Source organism: Hippoglossus stenolepis, chromosome 14, assembly GCF_022539355.2.
Source record: "Hippoglossus stenolepis isolate QCI-W04-F060 chromosome 14, HSTE1.2, whole genome shotgun sequence".
Classification (NCBI taxonomy): domain Eukaryota; kingdom Metazoa; phylum Chordata; class Actinopteri; order Pleuronectiformes; family Pleuronectidae; genus Hippoglossus; species Hippoglossus stenolepis.
In genome coordinates this window covers 17,346,432-17,366,161 of record NC_061496.1, presented here as the reverse complement: position 1 = coordinate 17,366,161, position 19,730 = coordinate 17,346,432, and the positions used below count along the sequence as shown (strand labels likewise).

General features: G+C 42.0%; 1 protein-coding gene across 2 annotated transcripts in view; it reads right to left on the bottom strand.

Annotated features, from left to right (window-relative positions):
- Positions 1-14,581, bottom strand: part of notch2 (notch receptor 2) — a 46,048-nt gene extending 31,467 nt beyond the window's left edge. For both annotated transcript variants that reach the window (XM_047342800.1, XM_047342801.1), the window contains exons 1-2: positions 14,212-14,581; positions 834-915 (exon numbers count right to left, since the gene is read on the bottom strand). In XM_047342800.1, coding sequence (XP_047198756.1) covers positions 834-915; positions 14,212-14,284 — 155 coding nt within the window. In that variant the 5' untranslated portion in view covers positions 14,285-14,581. The remainder of the gene's footprint in view (positions 1-833; positions 916-14,211) is intronic.
- Positions 14,582-19,730: the final 5,149 nt, after the last annotated feature.

Here is a 19,730-nt window from a genome sequence, read left to right as displayed (position 1 = left end):
CAGACGCACAGTGTAATTCACATCACATTCGATGAAATACGATCAGGTTCATGAACCAGCTATGTGTGTATTTTCGTTGGGAATTTGGCTCGGGAGTGGCAACACAATTATAAAGACAGCTCGGTCTAAATTACAAACTGTGCTACGCTGTCAGTAAGTGGAAGGCATAGATCACAGAGACCACGGCTCTCCTTTACACTTTAGCACTTTTCCCTAATGTGCTGATTGCACCACCGGTAGTTGGCGGCTTACATGCAGGTCAATTAAAGTTTCCACAATAATGTGACATGTGCCAAGGAACAAAAGGCTGCACATGTGTGGTAACAATTAATATCCTACTTGTCATTTTGACTCAGCAAGCCAAGTTTCTTTTCTCATTGGTTACAATAAATAGGTTATTTTCTCATGCAATAAAAATATCTCATCATTTTCTTGATCCCCGAGCAACAACAAATCAGTCAACAGTAAAATTATGTTGGCAACGCCTAGAGCTATCAGTTCTATAGCAACAAGAGAGTGTGTAACAAAACCCCCCAAATGTCCTAAATAGGATCTTGGAGGTGGAAATGTGTGTATTGGTATTGTTCCCAGTACTGGTGTACTCTGTCTGACAGAGCAGTCTTTTATTCCCCCTTTCGTGCCTGAGCAAAACCTCATGGTCCCGTGGACAGGCTGAGGTTGATCTAAAAACCCTATTTCTGTGCGGGATTTCACATCCAACAATCCCCTTATGAAGTGTTTCTATTGCTCTGGTCACATTTTCATAGCAGTGTTTGGATGACAGCATGAGTTAAAATTAAAAGCCTTTGTCAGTCTTGACCGGCCAATCTTACCTGCAGTATTCAGTGCCATTGGTAAAGGTCAGACATGTAGCGTTGTTTACACACGGTGCTTTATTATCCACACATTGCAGACCTGCAAGAGACAAGTTAGAGAGAGGACAATCAGAAGCAGTTTTCAGACATGAACTCAGCAAAATGGGGTCCAGAGTTTGCATTTCACAAATGAAGAACGCGGCAGGAGATTTTCCAGCCATACGTGTTCACAACAACAAAGCATCTCTGGAGTATTAAAGTAAGGGTGGCATGGCATGCAGGAGGTATGACCCAAGAAATTTAGTTTTCAGCTTTGTGTGTCACGTATTAGAAACACATGCCCACTTGCTTGCGGAGAATCTCTAGGTGTGATCTCACATGGGCTCACTCGAACATGATCCGGAGTTTTTGGGGGGGGGGGGCTGGCAGAAGAATCTCTATGTCCGCAGCAAGTGACTCAGACATTTGAGTTCTCACATACAGCCCCTCAGGATAATTCCAGGAGTTAAGTGCATGTATAAAAGCAGCTACAGATAAACTTCATCAGCTTGATGTTCAGTCAAAATTTTCGTGACACCAGTTAGTCAGTAGTATTGCTACCTAAGCTGATTTAGCTATTCAGTAACATATCTTAACACAATGAAATGCTGTAGTAGTTTCAGAAAACTCAATTTCTTTATTAAAATGCACAGATTTGTAAATTGTGAAAATGACTGCTCCCAGTTCAGTTGTTTATCTACTCTGTGGAGAACAAGGTCTGATGATATGCAGTTTCCATAATATGGTGTTCTTGAATTGCTTGGTCAATGGTGAAATCCTCAGGCTTTATGTAGCTTAAACCAATAATTATGGTTTTATATCAATAAATTACCAATTTAAATTACTCAAAAGTTAATTAAAAGCTGGGTAGCTTTAGCGTGCAAAGGCTGGCACTACTGAAAACTCATCCAGGGTTCACACTATGGATTTTTTTCCTACAGGACCTATCAAATTCATGTTCACATTCCCAACCAATAGAAATCCAGGTGTAGTGCTGCTGACAAATGTATTTGCCCCACCCTTAATTCATGCTCTCACAACTGAAGACCACACTCTCAAATAAAGTCAGAAAAAAACCTTCATATCACAAACCCTACCCCTCTGATGGAAACCATCCTGTCTAAAGGTTTCCTCATTTCCTTCATCATTCCGGAGATAATGCAGAGGGTTCACCACCTATTTTGCCAACTATGCACAGCCAGCTAGTGGTCACAGGGCGGCTGGATGGGCGAGCAGATAGAGATGAGCCTTGAAGACAACAAAACCCAACTATCCCCCCACCAGTGAGAGACTCACAGCCAGACACACGAGGTATTGTGCGGCCTTCAAGGCGCCAGAGACACATGGCTCAAGTGTTCTTCACACACACCATGCTGGCCCAACATGCCAAACAGAAGTGTGGTCTTTATTCAAGTCTTTATTTATCAATGTGATATGGTAGCCATTTGAAGGAAACCACAGTTAGTGTATGATTAATTAAGCAAAACTGAAAAAAAAAAAAATGAATCAATCAGTAGTGGTTACGTAAATGCTGCTATATTAAAATCCCTTTTTTCATTAATAGCCCCACATGTTATAGTGAGTGGTTTTGTAATGTATAACCACTCTATCAGAACAGTGCTCTTTTTAACAGAACTGAGGGGAGGTCAGCTGATTTCGAAGAAATGACAACAATATCTTAAAAAACCAGTCATTGCATTACAGGAAGTGTGCTCAGCTGTAGTGTTACTTCCTGCGCCTAGATTAATCACAGATTCACTTATGTTCAGGAGTCCTTTAGGAGACACGTTTACAACTATTAACTCTATTTGATATGATTTTGAGGGGTTCATAAGTTGTACACAGTTCAGTTAACTTTCAGGGTCCACTCTCTGAACTGGTCTTATTCCAGAGTGAGAGCACACTAATGCCTTCGAGCCAGGCTGACAGACATAGTTCATTAGACATGGGGATACCATACATAAACCACTGTGAAATTCCTAATCCCAACAAGCATGCACACACACACAGTTACAGACACACACGTCTCTATGTGCATACTTGCAAAGACATCCACTGTAATAAAGTGTGAGTAGATATCAGACTACAGCTGCATTCAAGCAACCACAGAAAATGCTGTGCTATTTTAGGATTTGTACTGAATGGACATATAGTATGCACAAATGCAACAAGTCAGTACATGAAAGTAACGCAGATATAATAAAACAATGTAGACATTCAGCATATGTTTAGTGGAAATGTTTTTATTGTTAAGTTAGCTATGCTTTTACTGTTCTACATAATACATCATAAAAGGAACAACAAATTGCTGTACATTAAATCTGGGCAACACCATAGGATGCCTGTCATCTAGTTGTAAGAGAAAAGAGAATGGCTGAGGGGGAGGAGATGAGGAGAGCTGAAAAGACCAATTCATCAGACAGGGGGAGAGAAGGAACTGAAGCTACTGAGCAGAGACCGGAAAAGGCTGCTGACGCCCCCTGACTGGTTTGACGAGCTTCCCATACACGCTGTTGTAATGCCAGAGACATTACAGACCCAATGATCTTACCAGATCTGGGATTGTCTGCCTCCTATTACGCCACTTAAATACTTTAACACACACACATGCAGACATTGACCAATCACAGTAATCGACCTTCACCAGCCTGGCCCCATGGAAGCTACTACCACAGATAAACTAAGTAAGACTGGTTCACACGCATTAAAATGACTGAACAAAGTTTTGTGAGTCAAACTCATATCAACAGCATTGTATCCTCTCTACCTAACTGTTCTCACACTTAACTATCAATGAAACGAGGAGAGGAAAACCCTCCAGGAATGAGAGTCTTGATAAGACTGGATCGACAAAGTCAACAGTGAAACTACAGCCAGATGGTGTGAGCTGAGAGGAAACAGACACAAGTTACCTGACCAGATGATTTCTATGTTCTTCCTGTTCAACAGTCCTGAGTCCAAATATATATGCATATGTATCCATGTATGTGTGCATGCATGAGTGTGTGTTGTATCAATAAACTAAACGTTATTGGATCTGCAATCGATACACAAAATGTAAGAAAATATCTAATATATTATTGCTACATTGGTATGTAGGGTTGTAACGGTACACAAAAATCACAGTTCGGTACGTACCTCGGTTTTAAGATCACAGTTAGGTACGTTTTCGGTAAAGTATAACAAGGGAAAGAAAACATTTGTCCGATTTTTTATTTATTTTTATTCAACCCTGGTTAACTATGACTGTGTCTTTATTACCAAAGTAATTTTTACAAAGGAAAATAACAAAATAAACACTTATAAATAAATAAAATCTCCATTAAGGTGCAGCATGTAAACAAATGAACTGTACTTAAACTGCACCGGTCAACCAACGACATCCAGTCCTTCGCTAAAGTTGCCCTCTGAATTTTAGACACACACAAATAAGTTCCGCACGTGAACTCTCTGTATTCGTTCAGTACACGTGCATACTGAACCGGAAGGCCCGTACTGGAATATTTTCGGTTCGGATACATGTACCGTATCACCCCTATACGTGAAATGGGATTGGGCCTTACTCTACTGTAGAAACAGCATTAATGTCATGCACTCCACTCTACCAGAAAGCCCCAAGGATAAAGCAGAGGTGGCTGGGGTGTATATGAACTCATGGTAGTAGTGGGAAGCAGAAAGGAAAGGTATGATATGCCTTGTAACTCTTGAAAATGTAAAACAAAAAAAGCAACAGTGGCTTGTTTGCCTTGTCACAAGATCAAACAAGCACAAGTTTTGGATGATATATAGCTTTGCCCTTTATCAGTAAAGAATGAGCTTATGTTCACCTGATGTGACCTCACCCAGCCCTTGCCTTCAGCATTGCTAGACATGTTCTAGTATTGTGTGTTTTAAGTATTGAGAAAAAGCTGCATGTCGTTTGCAACATTGACTTGCATAATCTGAACTGAGGATAGTGTTGCATGGTATAGTACCAGAAAAAGTACAGCACAAAATAAAGCATCTTACAAGTTATTGCACTTACAGGATGACGGCATTTAAATAAGTGTAATATTTTAAATGAGTTGCGTTGATGTGCCACACCTGGGGCAGTGCTTGTGTGTGTCTTGAGCACTCTGCATCAACTCCCTGCAGACACAGTGGGTGTGTCAACTGTTTTAACCTTTCATTGTGACAACAGGATGAGGCATGGCTACTAATAAAAAGAAGGGAAATATTGAATTAATTTGATCACAAAGCAGACAGTCAGGGCAAGCTAACAGATGCAACAAAGAACGTATTTAAAAGATGTCTGAAACCTATGTGGACCAAGGCAGCCAACACATCCAACCTGGCAAAGAATCTCTCTGACAGACTGACAGAAACAGGTTCGCAATAGTGATAGATAAAATTATCACATCAGACCGGTGGGCAATGTCTACTGAAATGGCATATAAGGATGTCTAAAGTTAAGCATCAAGATGGACGATGACATCAGCAGGGTCAGGTTTGCTAAGCTCTGATGCTCAGGTTAGCACAAACGATTGGCATCAACAATGCATTGAGCTACAGGTTCTCTGAACCCCCGCAGCTCCTCTGCATTTTCTCTGGAGGAGCTGCATGTGTGAACGCAAATGTTTGAGTGAGACGCTCTGCAGACTTTCTCCGCCTGGTCTTGTATAATGTCCGTAGAAATCCAGAAACACAGGATTCCCCGCTGTGTTCACATCGAGCGAGTGAAAAAGCGGTGAAACACGTAGAAAACTCCGACAAAGATGTCAAGAGAGTTTGTGGTCTGTGAGTTGTCGAGAAAATAACGTGATCTCCGCAGCGGAGTTAATACGTCACTTGCCTCTGTCTGCTGCACCCAGCTGCTCCACCTCTCGCCTGAATAATACAGAGGATTTGTTGCTGATGCGAACACGTTTGTGCAATAAAAACCTCCCGCTGTGTTGTGCATGTGTTAAAGGTAAACTCTGGGTAAACTCCCTAGCCAATTCATAGAAGACTAGAGTTACAGTTATGGAGTTTGTTTGTGTGTGTGCGTTTGGCGGGTATATCAAAAACACACCCACACTAGATGGAAAAAATTCAAACAACAGAACACTCACTGGCCTATAAACTACAATTTTTATTGAACATGATAATAATACTTATTTAATATATCGTTAACTGTAGGTCTGGAACTTCATTGTGATGAAACTCACACTTCTTATTAACCTGTACACCACTGGGAAAAATCCATATGGGGTATGTTTAGACATGCATGCTGCAGGGCTCATGTGATGGCAGTATCAATGACTGAATGACAATCATTAGATTAGAATGAATTTTGTGTAAACATTTATGACAATCAATTTAATAATCATACCATCCTTCTCACAGTGAAACAACTGGACAGCTTTTTGATGTCCATGAAAATTGCGACTGTTATTAAAGGTCTCAAGTAGGGATGTCACAAGAACCAATACTTCGGTGCCAAGTCAATTCTAAAAACGTCACGTATTTTTTTTTACAGTACCGGAGGTACCAAACAATACCAGCCCGCCGTGCTGTATCACCCTGCCGCATGTCCTCCCTCCCCGCTGAGTAAAAGGACAGAAATCAATGAAAATATCCAATGACAATTTCCTAAAGACAAGAGGTGATACCATCAAATTAACAGTTTTTTTCAACCAATCAATTTGATATCATGCAAGCCTAACGCCGGGTTCACACCGGACGCGGAAGCGCCCCGAAGCACCGCGCAGCGACAATTCTCATGCACGCAGCCGCCTGGCTGTTAAAACCAGACGTGCATTTCTCCGCGATTCTGCTTTCTCCACTGGTTGTTGTATGCTCCGTTCAATGTAGGGGATCGGGGGTAAATGATGATGGTCTTCACAAATTTTCTGTCAATTTACTGTTTATTTAAAAGAATGAATTATGAAAACCGACCTTTCAACCTGGACAATAGCCAGTGCTCCATACAGTCTCTAAGAGCTGCTAGCAAGATTATAAAAGCTTTGTCTTGTTTTTATTATTACTTAAAATGAACTCTTGTGCATAATCAGAGGCTCATTTTATTTCGCTCCATTAAAATTTTCACTTTATATTTCTAGAGGCATTTACTGAGCTGCAAGAGAACCTTGCATTTTGACTCCAGACTCCATGTAAAAATAAGTTTGGTTGGTTTTGTTATTTTCCTGTGAAAACCTATGAGGAACTGAGAACACTGATGCTTAAGTGTAAATAAACCAAAGAGAAGACAGAAATCACAGCCCTTGAAGGTCTAGACAGGAAAAAAATGAAAGGGGCCGTCTGGTTGTTAGTGTTCAGCTGGCATTACACTGGGTCCTCCCTCAGCACTCGCCGCTGCTTTGTCACAGACACCAAAGCAGGTCCCTAGAGGGATGCAGCCATGTCGTATGAAGAAAAAAAAGGAGGGGAAAGGCTTTGAGCTAAAAGCTGTGGATTGAGATGGGGAAGTAATTCTGAAAGTAAAGACAAAGACTGCACACGAAGGGGTGTCCCTGAGCCCTGGCACACATCCCATACAGCGCAGGGCAGGAAGTTGTTCGCGCTGAGTGAGGAAGTAACCCCATTTCCTGGAATTGCTGTACAAGCTTTTATATCCAGCTGGCCCAAAGAGTCGTCATGGTAACTAGCAATAAAATACCCTTAGCTCAGCATGGAAGGAGGGAGACAAGGCTCAAACTAAACACCATTACCCTGAGGGAAGCTGGCCCACACAAACAGCAGAGGAACCGAGCAGACAACCTAAGCTCAGGCTTTTAAGGCTTTAGTCTCCCAGGTCAGCTTCAGTTTGAGGGCAGTGACTTACGGCATGAAACAGGTCAGTGCCAACAGAAACAACCCGGGCATGTGATTACTAGGGAGCATCCAGCTGATCTCTTGGATCGTTATCAGGACGTATCACAGATTTGTTAATCCAACAGTATCTGTATAAAACTGATTCACTTCTAAAGCTTTGCACCTGCTGCCAGAAATGCTTGACTGCCTTAAAACAATGAATCCTATCAAATAGAAATGCACAAGTGACCCAGAGAACAGCACAAGAGTTAAAAAGCAGCCACAAGTCTTGATTGATGAAAATGAGGTAAAGATGGAGGGCAAAATCTTGATTGTGACAGCCCTAGAACTTAGACCTTCCAACTGAGATTTTATTTCCCCCGTTGTAATTACTTGGAAAAGTTGGAAGTAGTAGTTTGGGTCTCATTTAAAGCTGAGTGTATCGGGCAGGGCTGAGCTGTTTTGGTACAGCAGGACGAACTGCTGGCTTGCAGGCTCAGTGTGTGGTGTATGTATATGTGTGTGTGTGTGTTGTGTGTGTGTGTGTGTGTGTGTGTGTGTGTGTGTGTGTGTGTGTGTGTGTGTGTGTGTGTGTGTGTGTGTGTGTGTGTGTGTGTGTGTGTGTGTAGGGTTTTTTCTGCATAGAGAATTGCGAGGTGGCCGCCTCTGTCCAATTTCATGCTGCCTCCGCCTACCGACAAAATTCTAGTAATTGTTTTCACGGAAAACATTACGGTGGAAATAGCGATCAACCATTTATATGGAGTAAAGTTCGGGACAGAGTCGTATCTGCGTCGTAATTGGTTTTTTTCATACACGTTTGGATCGTAAAAAAATATGTTTATTTAAAATTATTTTTAATGGCCCTATCAGTAATTTACTGCTCCTCTGTGTCTCCTTCATTCACATTGCGCACTGACAAACAAATCGAGCCAAACCGCGCGTGCCCCGCCATCTACTTCGACTCTCCATACATTGCCTAAGTTTACAAATTCTGTTGCTTTTACCCAGTCATAGTTTACATGTGTCTGATGACACGGTTTGTGTGTGTTAGTGCATGTGTCGCTATGTGTGTCAGTGCGAGAGAAAGAGAGCGAGCAAGTTATGAATGAATGCATGCAACTATGAAGAAGGATTTTATTCATTTAAGAAAAGTGATGTGTTGATCAGTGTTGATATTGTGGCGTCATTTTTAAAAATCGACTTTTAAACTGGAGCAGGTCAAAGATGTCTGTCTCTCTCTGTGTCAGTGAGAGTGAAAGAGTGTGTGTGTGTGTGTGTGTGCGTGCGTGCGTGCGTGCGTGTAAGGGAGAAAGAAAGAGAGACAGACAAAAACATGGAGTGCAGACCAGACATGGCAAATGAAGGGACTTTCCCGCACTCATTCATATCCAAAGTTATTTCGCTTTCAAAACTTTTTCTTTGTTATGATAAAGAAGTCCGGAGTTTTGTGACTTTTTGAAATAGTTTCAAATGTAGTCTGTAATATTTAAGATGTGCCAAAGTTACTGGAACATTCATACAAAATTCAAAAAAACACATCCAATGATGCATTAGGATATCTGCAGATAAATCAGCAATTCACATTACTACTCCAACAGCTCTAAACTGGCTCCTGAGATACAGCCTGACAGGGCTGGAAATTACTGTGGACAATATTAACATGTTATCGCATTATGGCAATATGTTCTTATAGAATTAATTCAGAAACATGTGGTACAAAGTCAAACACCCTTTCATCCAGTTGAGTCAACAATTTTGTTCAGTGTATGTTTTAGTATATTTCTGTTTGTTTCAGACATCATGCACAGATAGATTTTGGTGCAATTTTATTAGGTAGCATCTAACAATGAAAACCGATTACAAATTAGTTCTGCTATCCTGGTTTAGCCAAACATAACAATTTTTTTCCTCATGACAAGGAAAATATACAAACTCCATCTGTCTATTAGCTGTACCAATTATCCTTGAGGGACACAGGGGCTTAAGCCAGTCCCAGATGATTTTGGTGGGGTTCACCCTGGACAGGTCGCCAGTCAATCACTGGGCTGACACAAAGAGACAAATAACCATTCACCAGAGTCCCCAATTAACCTAACCTGCATGTCTTTGGACTGTGGGAGGGAACATGAAAGTGTCCTTGCTGGGAGGTGAAAATGCCATCCCATAAGCGTTAATCAGAGAATAAGTTTAAGGAAAACAGGTTCATCGCTGGTTGGCGGAGAGTAGGAGCAGAAGGACTACTGCCTGACCACAGCCCATCAGTTTCTATGCCCTGGACAATCTTTATAATCAACTCTATGTTTTAACAAGGTAGTTCTGTTTCCCACCTACATAAAAAGGGGTTGGGTTTAACACATTCATATCCACTCAACTGAGACTGATTATAAGCTACAAGTTACAACTGGTTGTTAAACACAGTACTAAATTATTGCTGCAGCTTATGATTACAAATCATTTCTGCAGTTTCCCTCCTCCTCCTCCTACCTGTTGTGCCCGGCTTGGTTCATTGCTCCATGCGCCCTGCCTGCCTGTCTCCAGGATTACGGGGCTGCATGGGCCAAGGAATGCGGGCGGCAGTAATTCCCTGTTAATTTGCTAACCTGTTCAACAGTGCAGACACAACGCTCTGTAATCCCCTCGACCTCCGCCGCCACAATCGCTGCCTCCTAACAGTGCATGTGATTCATGCCTGGCCTGCACCTAGCTTCATTCACATTTCCACTGGTATTTCTGTAACTGTGAAGATTTGACACTCAGAGCAAACTGATCAAGCAGGTAAGAGTGGCGTTAATAGCACAATCAAGCAAAAATGGTAATAGTCCCACAACAATGCCTTCTACCTTGTCTATAGGTTTGAATCTATTCTCAGACAACTTGGCGTCAGTGCATACATGCACGGTGTGCGTGTGCATGAAAATAACAACACACATATCTGGGGTGAAGTCCCACAGTCCAACCCACTCACCCACTGACTCATACACACATTATTTACAACTCTCTGCCACCATGGCCAACAAGCATGGGACTGAAACACATGTGGCGGCCCGGCTTTTTGAACTACACTACTAATCAAAAGGGTGGAGTCGGCTGAACTTAATATAACCGGAATCATGACGAACACACTGGAGCAATGGCAGATTTATCTTGCGTTGACTGCAGGGTGCAGACGAGAAGAGATAAGAAGGACACTAGAGAGAAACTTTGGAGGGAGTCACAGAGAGGATCTCTTAAGCCACATTAATAACACAGCCACAAGGCAGTGGGTAGAGCTGGTGGTCAATAAATAACGCAGTACCGTGGGCGGCTCAATAAATATCTTTGTCTTCAAAGCGCAGGTTGGCGCAGATAAATCCCATTTCACACCAGGCTCCATCTTGGGTCAGATGCAAGTAAACCATGGGCAGCACAATTGCTGGCCTTTGTCAATTTGTATCCACAATGCAATACATAGACACACACACGCAAATAGATACACACACGCATGTCAGCTGTCCGCACTGGGCAAATATAATGCAACCATCCACAAGCCCACACCATGAGGCTAACACTCAGTCGTGTGCCACAAAGATGGCACCTACGCTTCCTCGAGAATCAGATTAGAGTGAGCTACAACACTGGATTGTCGAACAATGTTAACAGTGTGTCTGCATAAACAAAGATGAGCTTAATAAAATTATGATTAAACTGTGTTAAACAGTCCTGGGCTATTTTTTTGGAATGCTATTGAATTTGTGTTTACATACCAGATATAAAAAAGTGTTTACCATACAAATGTATGAGCTTAGTGACACTGAGCAAAAATAAAATACAGACTGTATCATCTACAGATTATTAAAATTTGGAAAAACATGTTTTAGCTGGGATTTTGCATGTAAACAATATTGTGGTCCTGCTTAGGTTGAGGTCAAACCTTTCACCAATACCCACACTGAGCTGTAGTGCACTAAACTTACAGTTGAGCATTATTTATGAGTTCTTTATGTTCAGCAGATTGCAGCCATTTTATGACCCATGATCATTTGCCAAACTCCAGCTAATTGTCAAGTTAAGGTACTGCCAATTCAAATCTGCTGCCTTACATTAAACACGTTCAAACAGCAAACATCTGGCAGGCTTTTAATGTGAAGACGCTACAGGAAGTGCAGCTGTTTAGCAAAAGACTGCAAACTATTTATAGTATCAAACTTGGACAATACAACGAGAAACAGAGATTTCCACACAGTTTTGTTGATGAAACATGTTCAAATACTGCAAATGAGTAATGCCCACAGTGATGTCTATAGGTATTGTATAGCAGCATGGGTAAACCTCAAACTTCCTTCTTGTCATCAGAGTACAAAGCACCTTCTACTATACTGTCCTGCCATATGGGAAACCAACTTGTGCCTTGCATGCGTCACAGTCACTCACGGTGCTGTCCCATTCATGTAGACGTTCATCATTAACATAAGGAAGAAGGATAGGTGAGGATGGAACGGGGAACAAAAAGAAAGAAAAGCATGGTGCACAAGGAGTGTGTGTGTGTGTGTGTGTGTGTGTGTGTGTGTGTGTGTGTGTGTGTGTGTGTGTGTTGTGTGTGTGGTGGAGTGAGTGAGTGAGTGAGAGAGAGAGAGAGAGAGGAATGTCAAACACCAACAACATTCCTGTGCTTCTCCTTGCACTGCCTGCAGCACTTTTACTTTGTCTTTTTGTCTTTTGTGTAACTTCTCTTTTCATAAGTCACCTATAGTCCATGAAAAATAACACGAGAGAAAAGGAGGACTGCAAGTATCATCTCTGAAGGTACAAGGATAAAAAAAGTGTTGAAAAACCCTAAAGGATAAAAGGGCTACAGGTTATTTCTTATTTCTCATTATCTCTCGGAACTGCCAGCAGAACCGAATCTAATTTAGGTTAAAAAAAATTAATAAAGCAGCGAACTGGGTGGCTAAAGACTCGAAAAATAAAGCATAATCATATAATTTGTTAAAAAAAAGTCAAAGTAAGGCACACATTGGATTTTTAGTATAACTAGATTCACAAATGAATCAAGGTCTGACCCTTGAAATAAAATATCTTGGCCAAAAGTCATCAACAGTTTGACTAACAATGCCAATTAAATACAGCAACCAAGATGAGCTGAGAATCAAGGTAATCCCACCGTCCCTCTGTTTACAACCAATGCAGATTAAACATCACTAATCTCCAGGAAATCACACATTTAAGGTTCATCTTATCTTACATTGCACTGTTTATACCCCTTTTGTCTTTTTAGACCTGCTTTACCACATTTTCACACTAAAATGCAAATAATTTGTGACAGAGAAACAAACCATTGTCTAATGTACTGTTAAATTTACCAATTTATTTAAAGTGCTTTTCAAAAAAATTAGCATATTTGGTTATATCATAAGTATAATCTACATTAGAAAACATAAACAAATGGGCATTCAAATATTATCTATAATATCTATCTAAATAATATCTATTTGCCATCTGTATACAAAACAACCTTTCACTCAAGAATAAATCCTCGCCCACTGTGAGCTGACCCATGGCCTAACCATGTAATTTAGGTCCTGCTATTTAGCTCTAATTAGAGGACACCAATTTGTGCTTTATTAAAGACAGATGCACCAGGACATAAAGCAATTATCCCTACTTTTAAACACACATGGACACTACGAGCAATTCTAGGATATAAGTTCAGTGCAAGTTCCTCATTTTAGTGATTGAGATAATTTCCAATTATATTTAGGTCATTTTGAAAATTGCCCATTTCTTAAACACACTCCTTCCTTATTGTGTCCCGTTTAGTGGATTTAAAGTGAGTGTAGCCTACTTGTTTTGAAAATGGACCCACAAATCTGAGATGGGGAGTGTTTCGTAGAGAGAGCAGGAAAAAGTGAGTCAGTCCCTGAAACTCCATGGAACCATCATGGTGGACATTTGCCCCATTTGCCCACATTTCATTCATCTCTCCATCCCTGTCAGCTCCTCGTATCCAGCCAGGCAGTGTGAACAAGTTACAAGTGTCCATTTTGAATTCTTTCTCATGCTCTTGCTGTTCAACATCTGGGCAGATGTGCGGCTCAGAGCCTCAGACTGAGCAGCCACAACCAGCAGGCCTTCAGTGCTGCTGCTGATCAGACCTCAGACCTCCTGACTTTGACACAAAGTTAGCTTCACTTTCAGAAAGTGCGAAATCCATGATCAACTTTTGGGGTATTTTTGGTGTTAATGAGGAAACAGCAGTGATAACATTGGCGTTAAAATAATGAGGAGTACTGTTGCTAAATGTGTTGTTATAGCAATTTCAAGGTAACCGTGTTCGCATGTTTCTAAACGCAGCAGCTAATCACCGCAGGTTGTCTTCTATTTAAAAAGTTAGCCGCGGGGACTATTCATGCTAATTTAAAACTAGCTAACTTGTCTTTTTAGCTTTAAAGCACCTCACCCACACAGCGCGCGGAGAGAGATGCGACGTCTGCTCCGTCAGAGGCGAAGGCAACAAAACGCGACCGTGACAAGTTATGAAATATTGAGGAGGGTTAAAAAAAAAAACACGCACACATCATAATTTTAAAAAGAAAACACAACTTACCCAGAGAGAGGTGGGTGAAGCACAGGACGAGGACTAGGGACCTGCCGGAGGACAAACCGGGGATGTGCTGCATATTTGCTGTAAAATCCACATATGGTCGCCAGCCCGAAGTTGAGCTGCCTCCCGGGACGGTGTGAGAGAGAAAAAAAAGTGACGCTCAATGAAGAGGGACCAAACTCCTCGCGGAGGACGACTACAACATGTCAGGGGAGGCTCGACACGAGTGACTGCGACGACACGGAGCGACTTTTTTTTTTTTTTACCCGTAAACAACACGCACCGATGAGACGTCTCGCTGGTGCCACGGAGCAGAAAAAACTCCTCCACCTCCGACCGCTCCTCAGCCTCTGAAGCCACTGAGCGCGCAGACGCAGACGCGCGTATCCTTCCGCTGAGGTCCGCGGGGATCTATCTTCGGAGCTGAAAAAGATGGTTAAAAGAGTTGGGTTTTTTTTCAAGAGCCGATGTCAAAATGGAAGTTTCTGCTTTCGCTTTATTAAAAACCTTTTTAACGCCCTGTATGTTTGTTGAGTTTTCTGTCCGGACGCGATGTAAAATAGACACCACAGGTTTTTCTTTCTCGGTGTCGCCGCGGCGGAGGAATTTTGTTTCTCATTTTTCTACTTCTCTGAGCCTGGAATGAGTCAAAATTAACCCGTTCACTGATTTTTACTCCGTTTTCCTTCCTCCGCTACACGAACTGCACGTTTTCTGTACACCAGCTCGCTGTTTGTTCCACACCTTACATTCAGAGGCAGTTTCCAGGTAGTTTGGGCACGAGGAGTGACTTTGAAGCACTTTGTAGTGGGAAGACACAGAAGGTGGGGAAACCATAACTTCCACGGATCTCCTGAAAACCTCCAAAACTTCACTCATGGATTTTTTTGTCATGTTACAGACTCACAAAGAAAAGCAAAGGCCACACACAGGCGAGTAGATCACTGTGAGATTGATGCTGTTAGGTTAGTAGACACTTTCTCAGCTCAACGTCTGCAAAGTTAAAGGTTTTATTAGCTATTAATTTGGTCTTTAGGAGTCATATATTCTTTTTTTTTAACGACGTTGCAGAAACATTGCAACTGTCCTAAAGTTAAAAACTTATAATGATCATCAATGACAAACATGACAATAGATAGATGCCTTAGAATTTAATTGTTTTCTTTTTTTTCATCAGACCTAAAATGATTGGTAATGTAAGCCAATAGTCATACGATCAATCAACTGCAATTCGGCAATTGATTAAAGTTATTTTCATGCAAAAATGCAAAAAGAAAATTCCATATCCTAAAATGTGAGTAAAAAAAGTATCTTCTTTCTTTCTTTTTATACAATTGCATCTTTAATATTGTTTAAGTAAAAGTGTTGGTTTAAAAAAAAAACAAGACATTTGAAAATGTCTTTTTTTCTTTTGTTTAATGTATTTTTTTTAATTACATGTCATATGATTAATCCAAAGCATCTCCAGTCATCTCACAGGTTAAATTTACTGCTCAGGTTGTCAGTACCATAATGAAACTTTTTTGTAGGCTCGAAGGAATGTAAATACTTTTTGGATCACATGATTGTATTTTTTTTTACTAGTAGAGAAACCTTTCCCTCATGCAACAGACAGACACACCAGCTTAATAAATAGTTATTGACCCCACTAATCCCAGACTAATTATCCCATATCAGCCTGAATGATCCTGATGTAAATCACAGGCTTATCACAATAACAAGACCACGTCTCATCCCAGTGATTTGTTTGTCTTTACACCCTGTTAGAGAAACACTGCAGAGACTCCTGCTGCTGCGACTGGCCCTCTGTCCTCCATTCAACCCTGCTGAAAGGCTCGAAACAAGACCCCCCCCCCCAGGGGTCCACACTGACAATTCTTTGTTGCTGCGGCCAATGTCAAGCTCTTGCTCTCCATGTGTGTGTGGTTGGATGTCAGGTGCTGGCACGACAACAAACGGCATCCAGGCATTTGGTCAGATGCTGTTTTTGTTGATGAACCCCGTCTCGTGTTTGCTTTTTTTACATTATCCATCACCAAAGCATATGAATTCATTCGCACAGATGGCAAAGACATTGCTCAAGTAAGCCAATAGTTAATCACATCAGAGGATCACTTTGTCTGCAGCACTGTTTTCCTGATGATGTCACTCCAGATGTGGGCGTCCATGGTTTGGGAGAGAAGGGCTGAGAGAGGGTGTGGATCTGCCTCGTGAGCATAAAACACTGATTAGTTCCTCCCTACCATGGCGCTGATGAAAGACCTTCACCACAGAAGTCTGACACAGTTTCAAAGAGGAGAAATAAAGCGTCTTTGGGAAAGCTCAATATCTTCGGTGCTTTAAATCCCTTTGAACCACTGTTTTAGTAAATGCATCAACAACCTCCGACCTCACATCTCCTGTGAGAGATGACACTCAACCCTCCAGCTTATCAGGGAACAAAAGCAGATTAGATAATTACACTTTTGCTGCGTATTAAAATCCCATTTAAATGTATTTCATTAGCCGGGAAAACTGCAGGAACAAAAACAAAACAATGGGCGTGTCATGAGGTTTTTACAACCACTGCATGAATATTGTTTTTATGTTGAATTCCAGGTATAACGTGCAACAGAAAAAGTCATAAAAAGGCGGCCTGGATCACAGCCATGGGCCCGGCAGGAGAGCCGCTTTCATCAACGTTGGGGCTCTTCACACCGATTTGGAGCTCATCAGTCAGGGTGACTCCAGCTGTTGGCCTGTAGATTTATACCACAGGACACGGTGTTCAGGGGGCAGACACAGAATGACTGATTGCAGGCGAGGACGCGCCTGAGAGAGTACGAGTGTGTATGTTCATGTGCACTCCTCTTAACCATAAACACGCCATCTTCCCCCAACGTGATAGCCATGGGAAACCGAATCAGGGCCTGTCATTCAAGAAGAACGGCACCCGGCCTTTACGTTCTAAGATGGCAGGCAGGAGAGTCAGTATGAAGAGTGTATATATGATTCCTTTCTATATTTAGTAGTGGCAGGGATTGATTCACCTCTCATTGCCCGGCTGTGGCAGCTGACTCGGTTGCATAAACAGTTGTACATAACTGAGACATGTCTCGTTCATTGGATCTGGGGCGCTTCTATATGCTCAAATGCAGTATATTAGTATTCCACTGTAGCAAACAGCACTGGTAAATGTTTGTGCGTGACAGATCAGGTTTAGTTAACACAAGTGTTGAACAGCAGGGGTTTTGTGCCGGCTTTGCTGAGATAAACGTTCATGCGGGAGCAATGGGTGTGAAGTTCTGACGCCATCTGTGTGCCCATCAAGACTTCTGCACATGTTGTGTGTTGATCCATAATCTATTGAATGTTGCCTTTGCCGTGTAAGCAGATCTAGTTGAGCAGAAGGCTACAGGGGGTATATTTAGGGTTGATTATCACCTCCTCCTCGCTGACCTGCCTCGACTGCTGCAAACCAAGCACTCCTCTTAGACAGCTTTACATACATTTGTGTAATGTGTGGCCCCTTCGGTAATAGGCTAAAAGACCATGATTATATTTTGGAGCAAAGGTTTGAGCAAAGGGGCGGAAGGCGACGTTCTGCTCTGCAGGTCTCTCTCTGTTAACAAGTGGCGTTCGAAAGAGCATATCAGATCAACTCAGTTTCACATCTGCGTGACGTCGTCTGGCCACTAGAGTGGGGTCATCAAGATGAGAAGCCACATGGTGTCTGATTTACAGAGAGATGCTGAGTTGACACAAGGGTTAGGGTTAATCACAGTAAATTATTTTCCTGTGTGAACTTGAGGTTATATGAGACAAATGTCAACATCGGGGCAGATAATGCGCAAAACATTTAAGAAAGCACACAGATCAGCACTAAATCTGTGTAATCATTTACTTGGTCAGACGTGGGACGGTGTCTAAGGAAAATAAAACCTGCGCAAGTTAAGATAAATAGCCTCGCGGAATAGCCATAGATAAAAAGTGTAATTTCATAGTGTAATCTAAGATTATGCCGAGGTTGTCATCTGAAGTCGTAACTATTTGATTGATTCTCGAGATTATGAAACACTTTGAAAAAACCCCATCACGTAGCCAACAGCGTCATGTTGCAGACAGCATGCAAATCAAGGGAAAAAAAACACCATATCCAGAAAATCTCATTAGTTGTTTATGTCCTGTGGCTTTGAAAACAGAATACATGTTACACCAGTGAAGCACACGAGAACCTTGTGTGACCAAGTGTTGTGTCGGAGATCTCAGCCAAGGGGTCCCTGTTCAGCACAAGGGGGGAGTTGGCAGGGAGGTGAGGAAACAGGTGATGAGGGAAAGGTGTGAGGAGGTGGAGGAAGGAGAGAGGGAGGGAAAGCATTTATGTAAACACGTCCTGTAAGGTGACCTGGGGCTGTGGAAGGGCCAGGTGGACAGGAATGTGCTGTTGTGTGTGGATGGGATCCTCCCTTGAGCGCCCCGGCCTGCCCACCGTCACCCCACACTAGCGGGCTATTTATATTGCACTGTGGGAAAATGACAGGCCGAGCTGTGTCATCTGGGTTCTGCATGGTTTATAATGCCCTACCATAACCCCTACACAAACACACACGCACACACATGCATGACACCAACAGGGTTCCAAACTCCCTTAGTCACAAACAACTTCAGGATAAACTACAGTATGAAAATGACGAGGAAACAGTTTTGGGACACTTCAATTTTAACATGAACACATGCACTCACGGACACACACACGGGGGGCATTATTCATATGTGCAGAATTGTTCCTCTGTCCTCTTAAACTGTCCCTCTGAGATGAACATTGAATATTGTCTGCTGCATACGCAAATAGGGAAAACAACAAAAATGAAAAAATAAAATATTCTATATTTAAACAGCACTATTCAAGTCTTGGTGACCACTTAAAGCGCTTTGCCGTACAGTTTATTTGCCGTTTGACGTTTTTTTCACCCGTCCACACACACATTCATGCAGTGCATCCAACCTAACCTCTGAACGAATAAGCCAGTCACCTCCCACCCCAAGGTCGTCTGAATCTTTCTCCCATACATTAACACACACAGGGATGCACATTTCAGCACAGACGTATGCACACACTTGTGCACGCACCAGCGCCAAAAAATAAACATGCAAAAATACTGACACGCACATTTGGACCCTCTTCCATCATGCCCAGGGGTCCCTGAGGCCCGAGGGTGCAGGAGGTCAAACTAATCCTCCACAGTCCGTGATGTTTACCACGCAGGCGGGTTGAGAACACAAGGGACAGGATAGAGAGGAGAACTGATAGTAAAACAGAAATAAAACATAATATTTAGGTTGAGGCTATGATTCATTCGGTTTTTTTCTGTCATGAAATAATATATAAACACACCTACCAAACAAAGATGCTACGCAAATCACAGATAGGTTCATCACAGTATAAAACGTGGCAATGCAAGGACAAAATTAAGTTATGTGATAGAAGGAAACAAGCTGTAACACTAACATATAATATGTTAAACTGACTTATGACGCAGAAT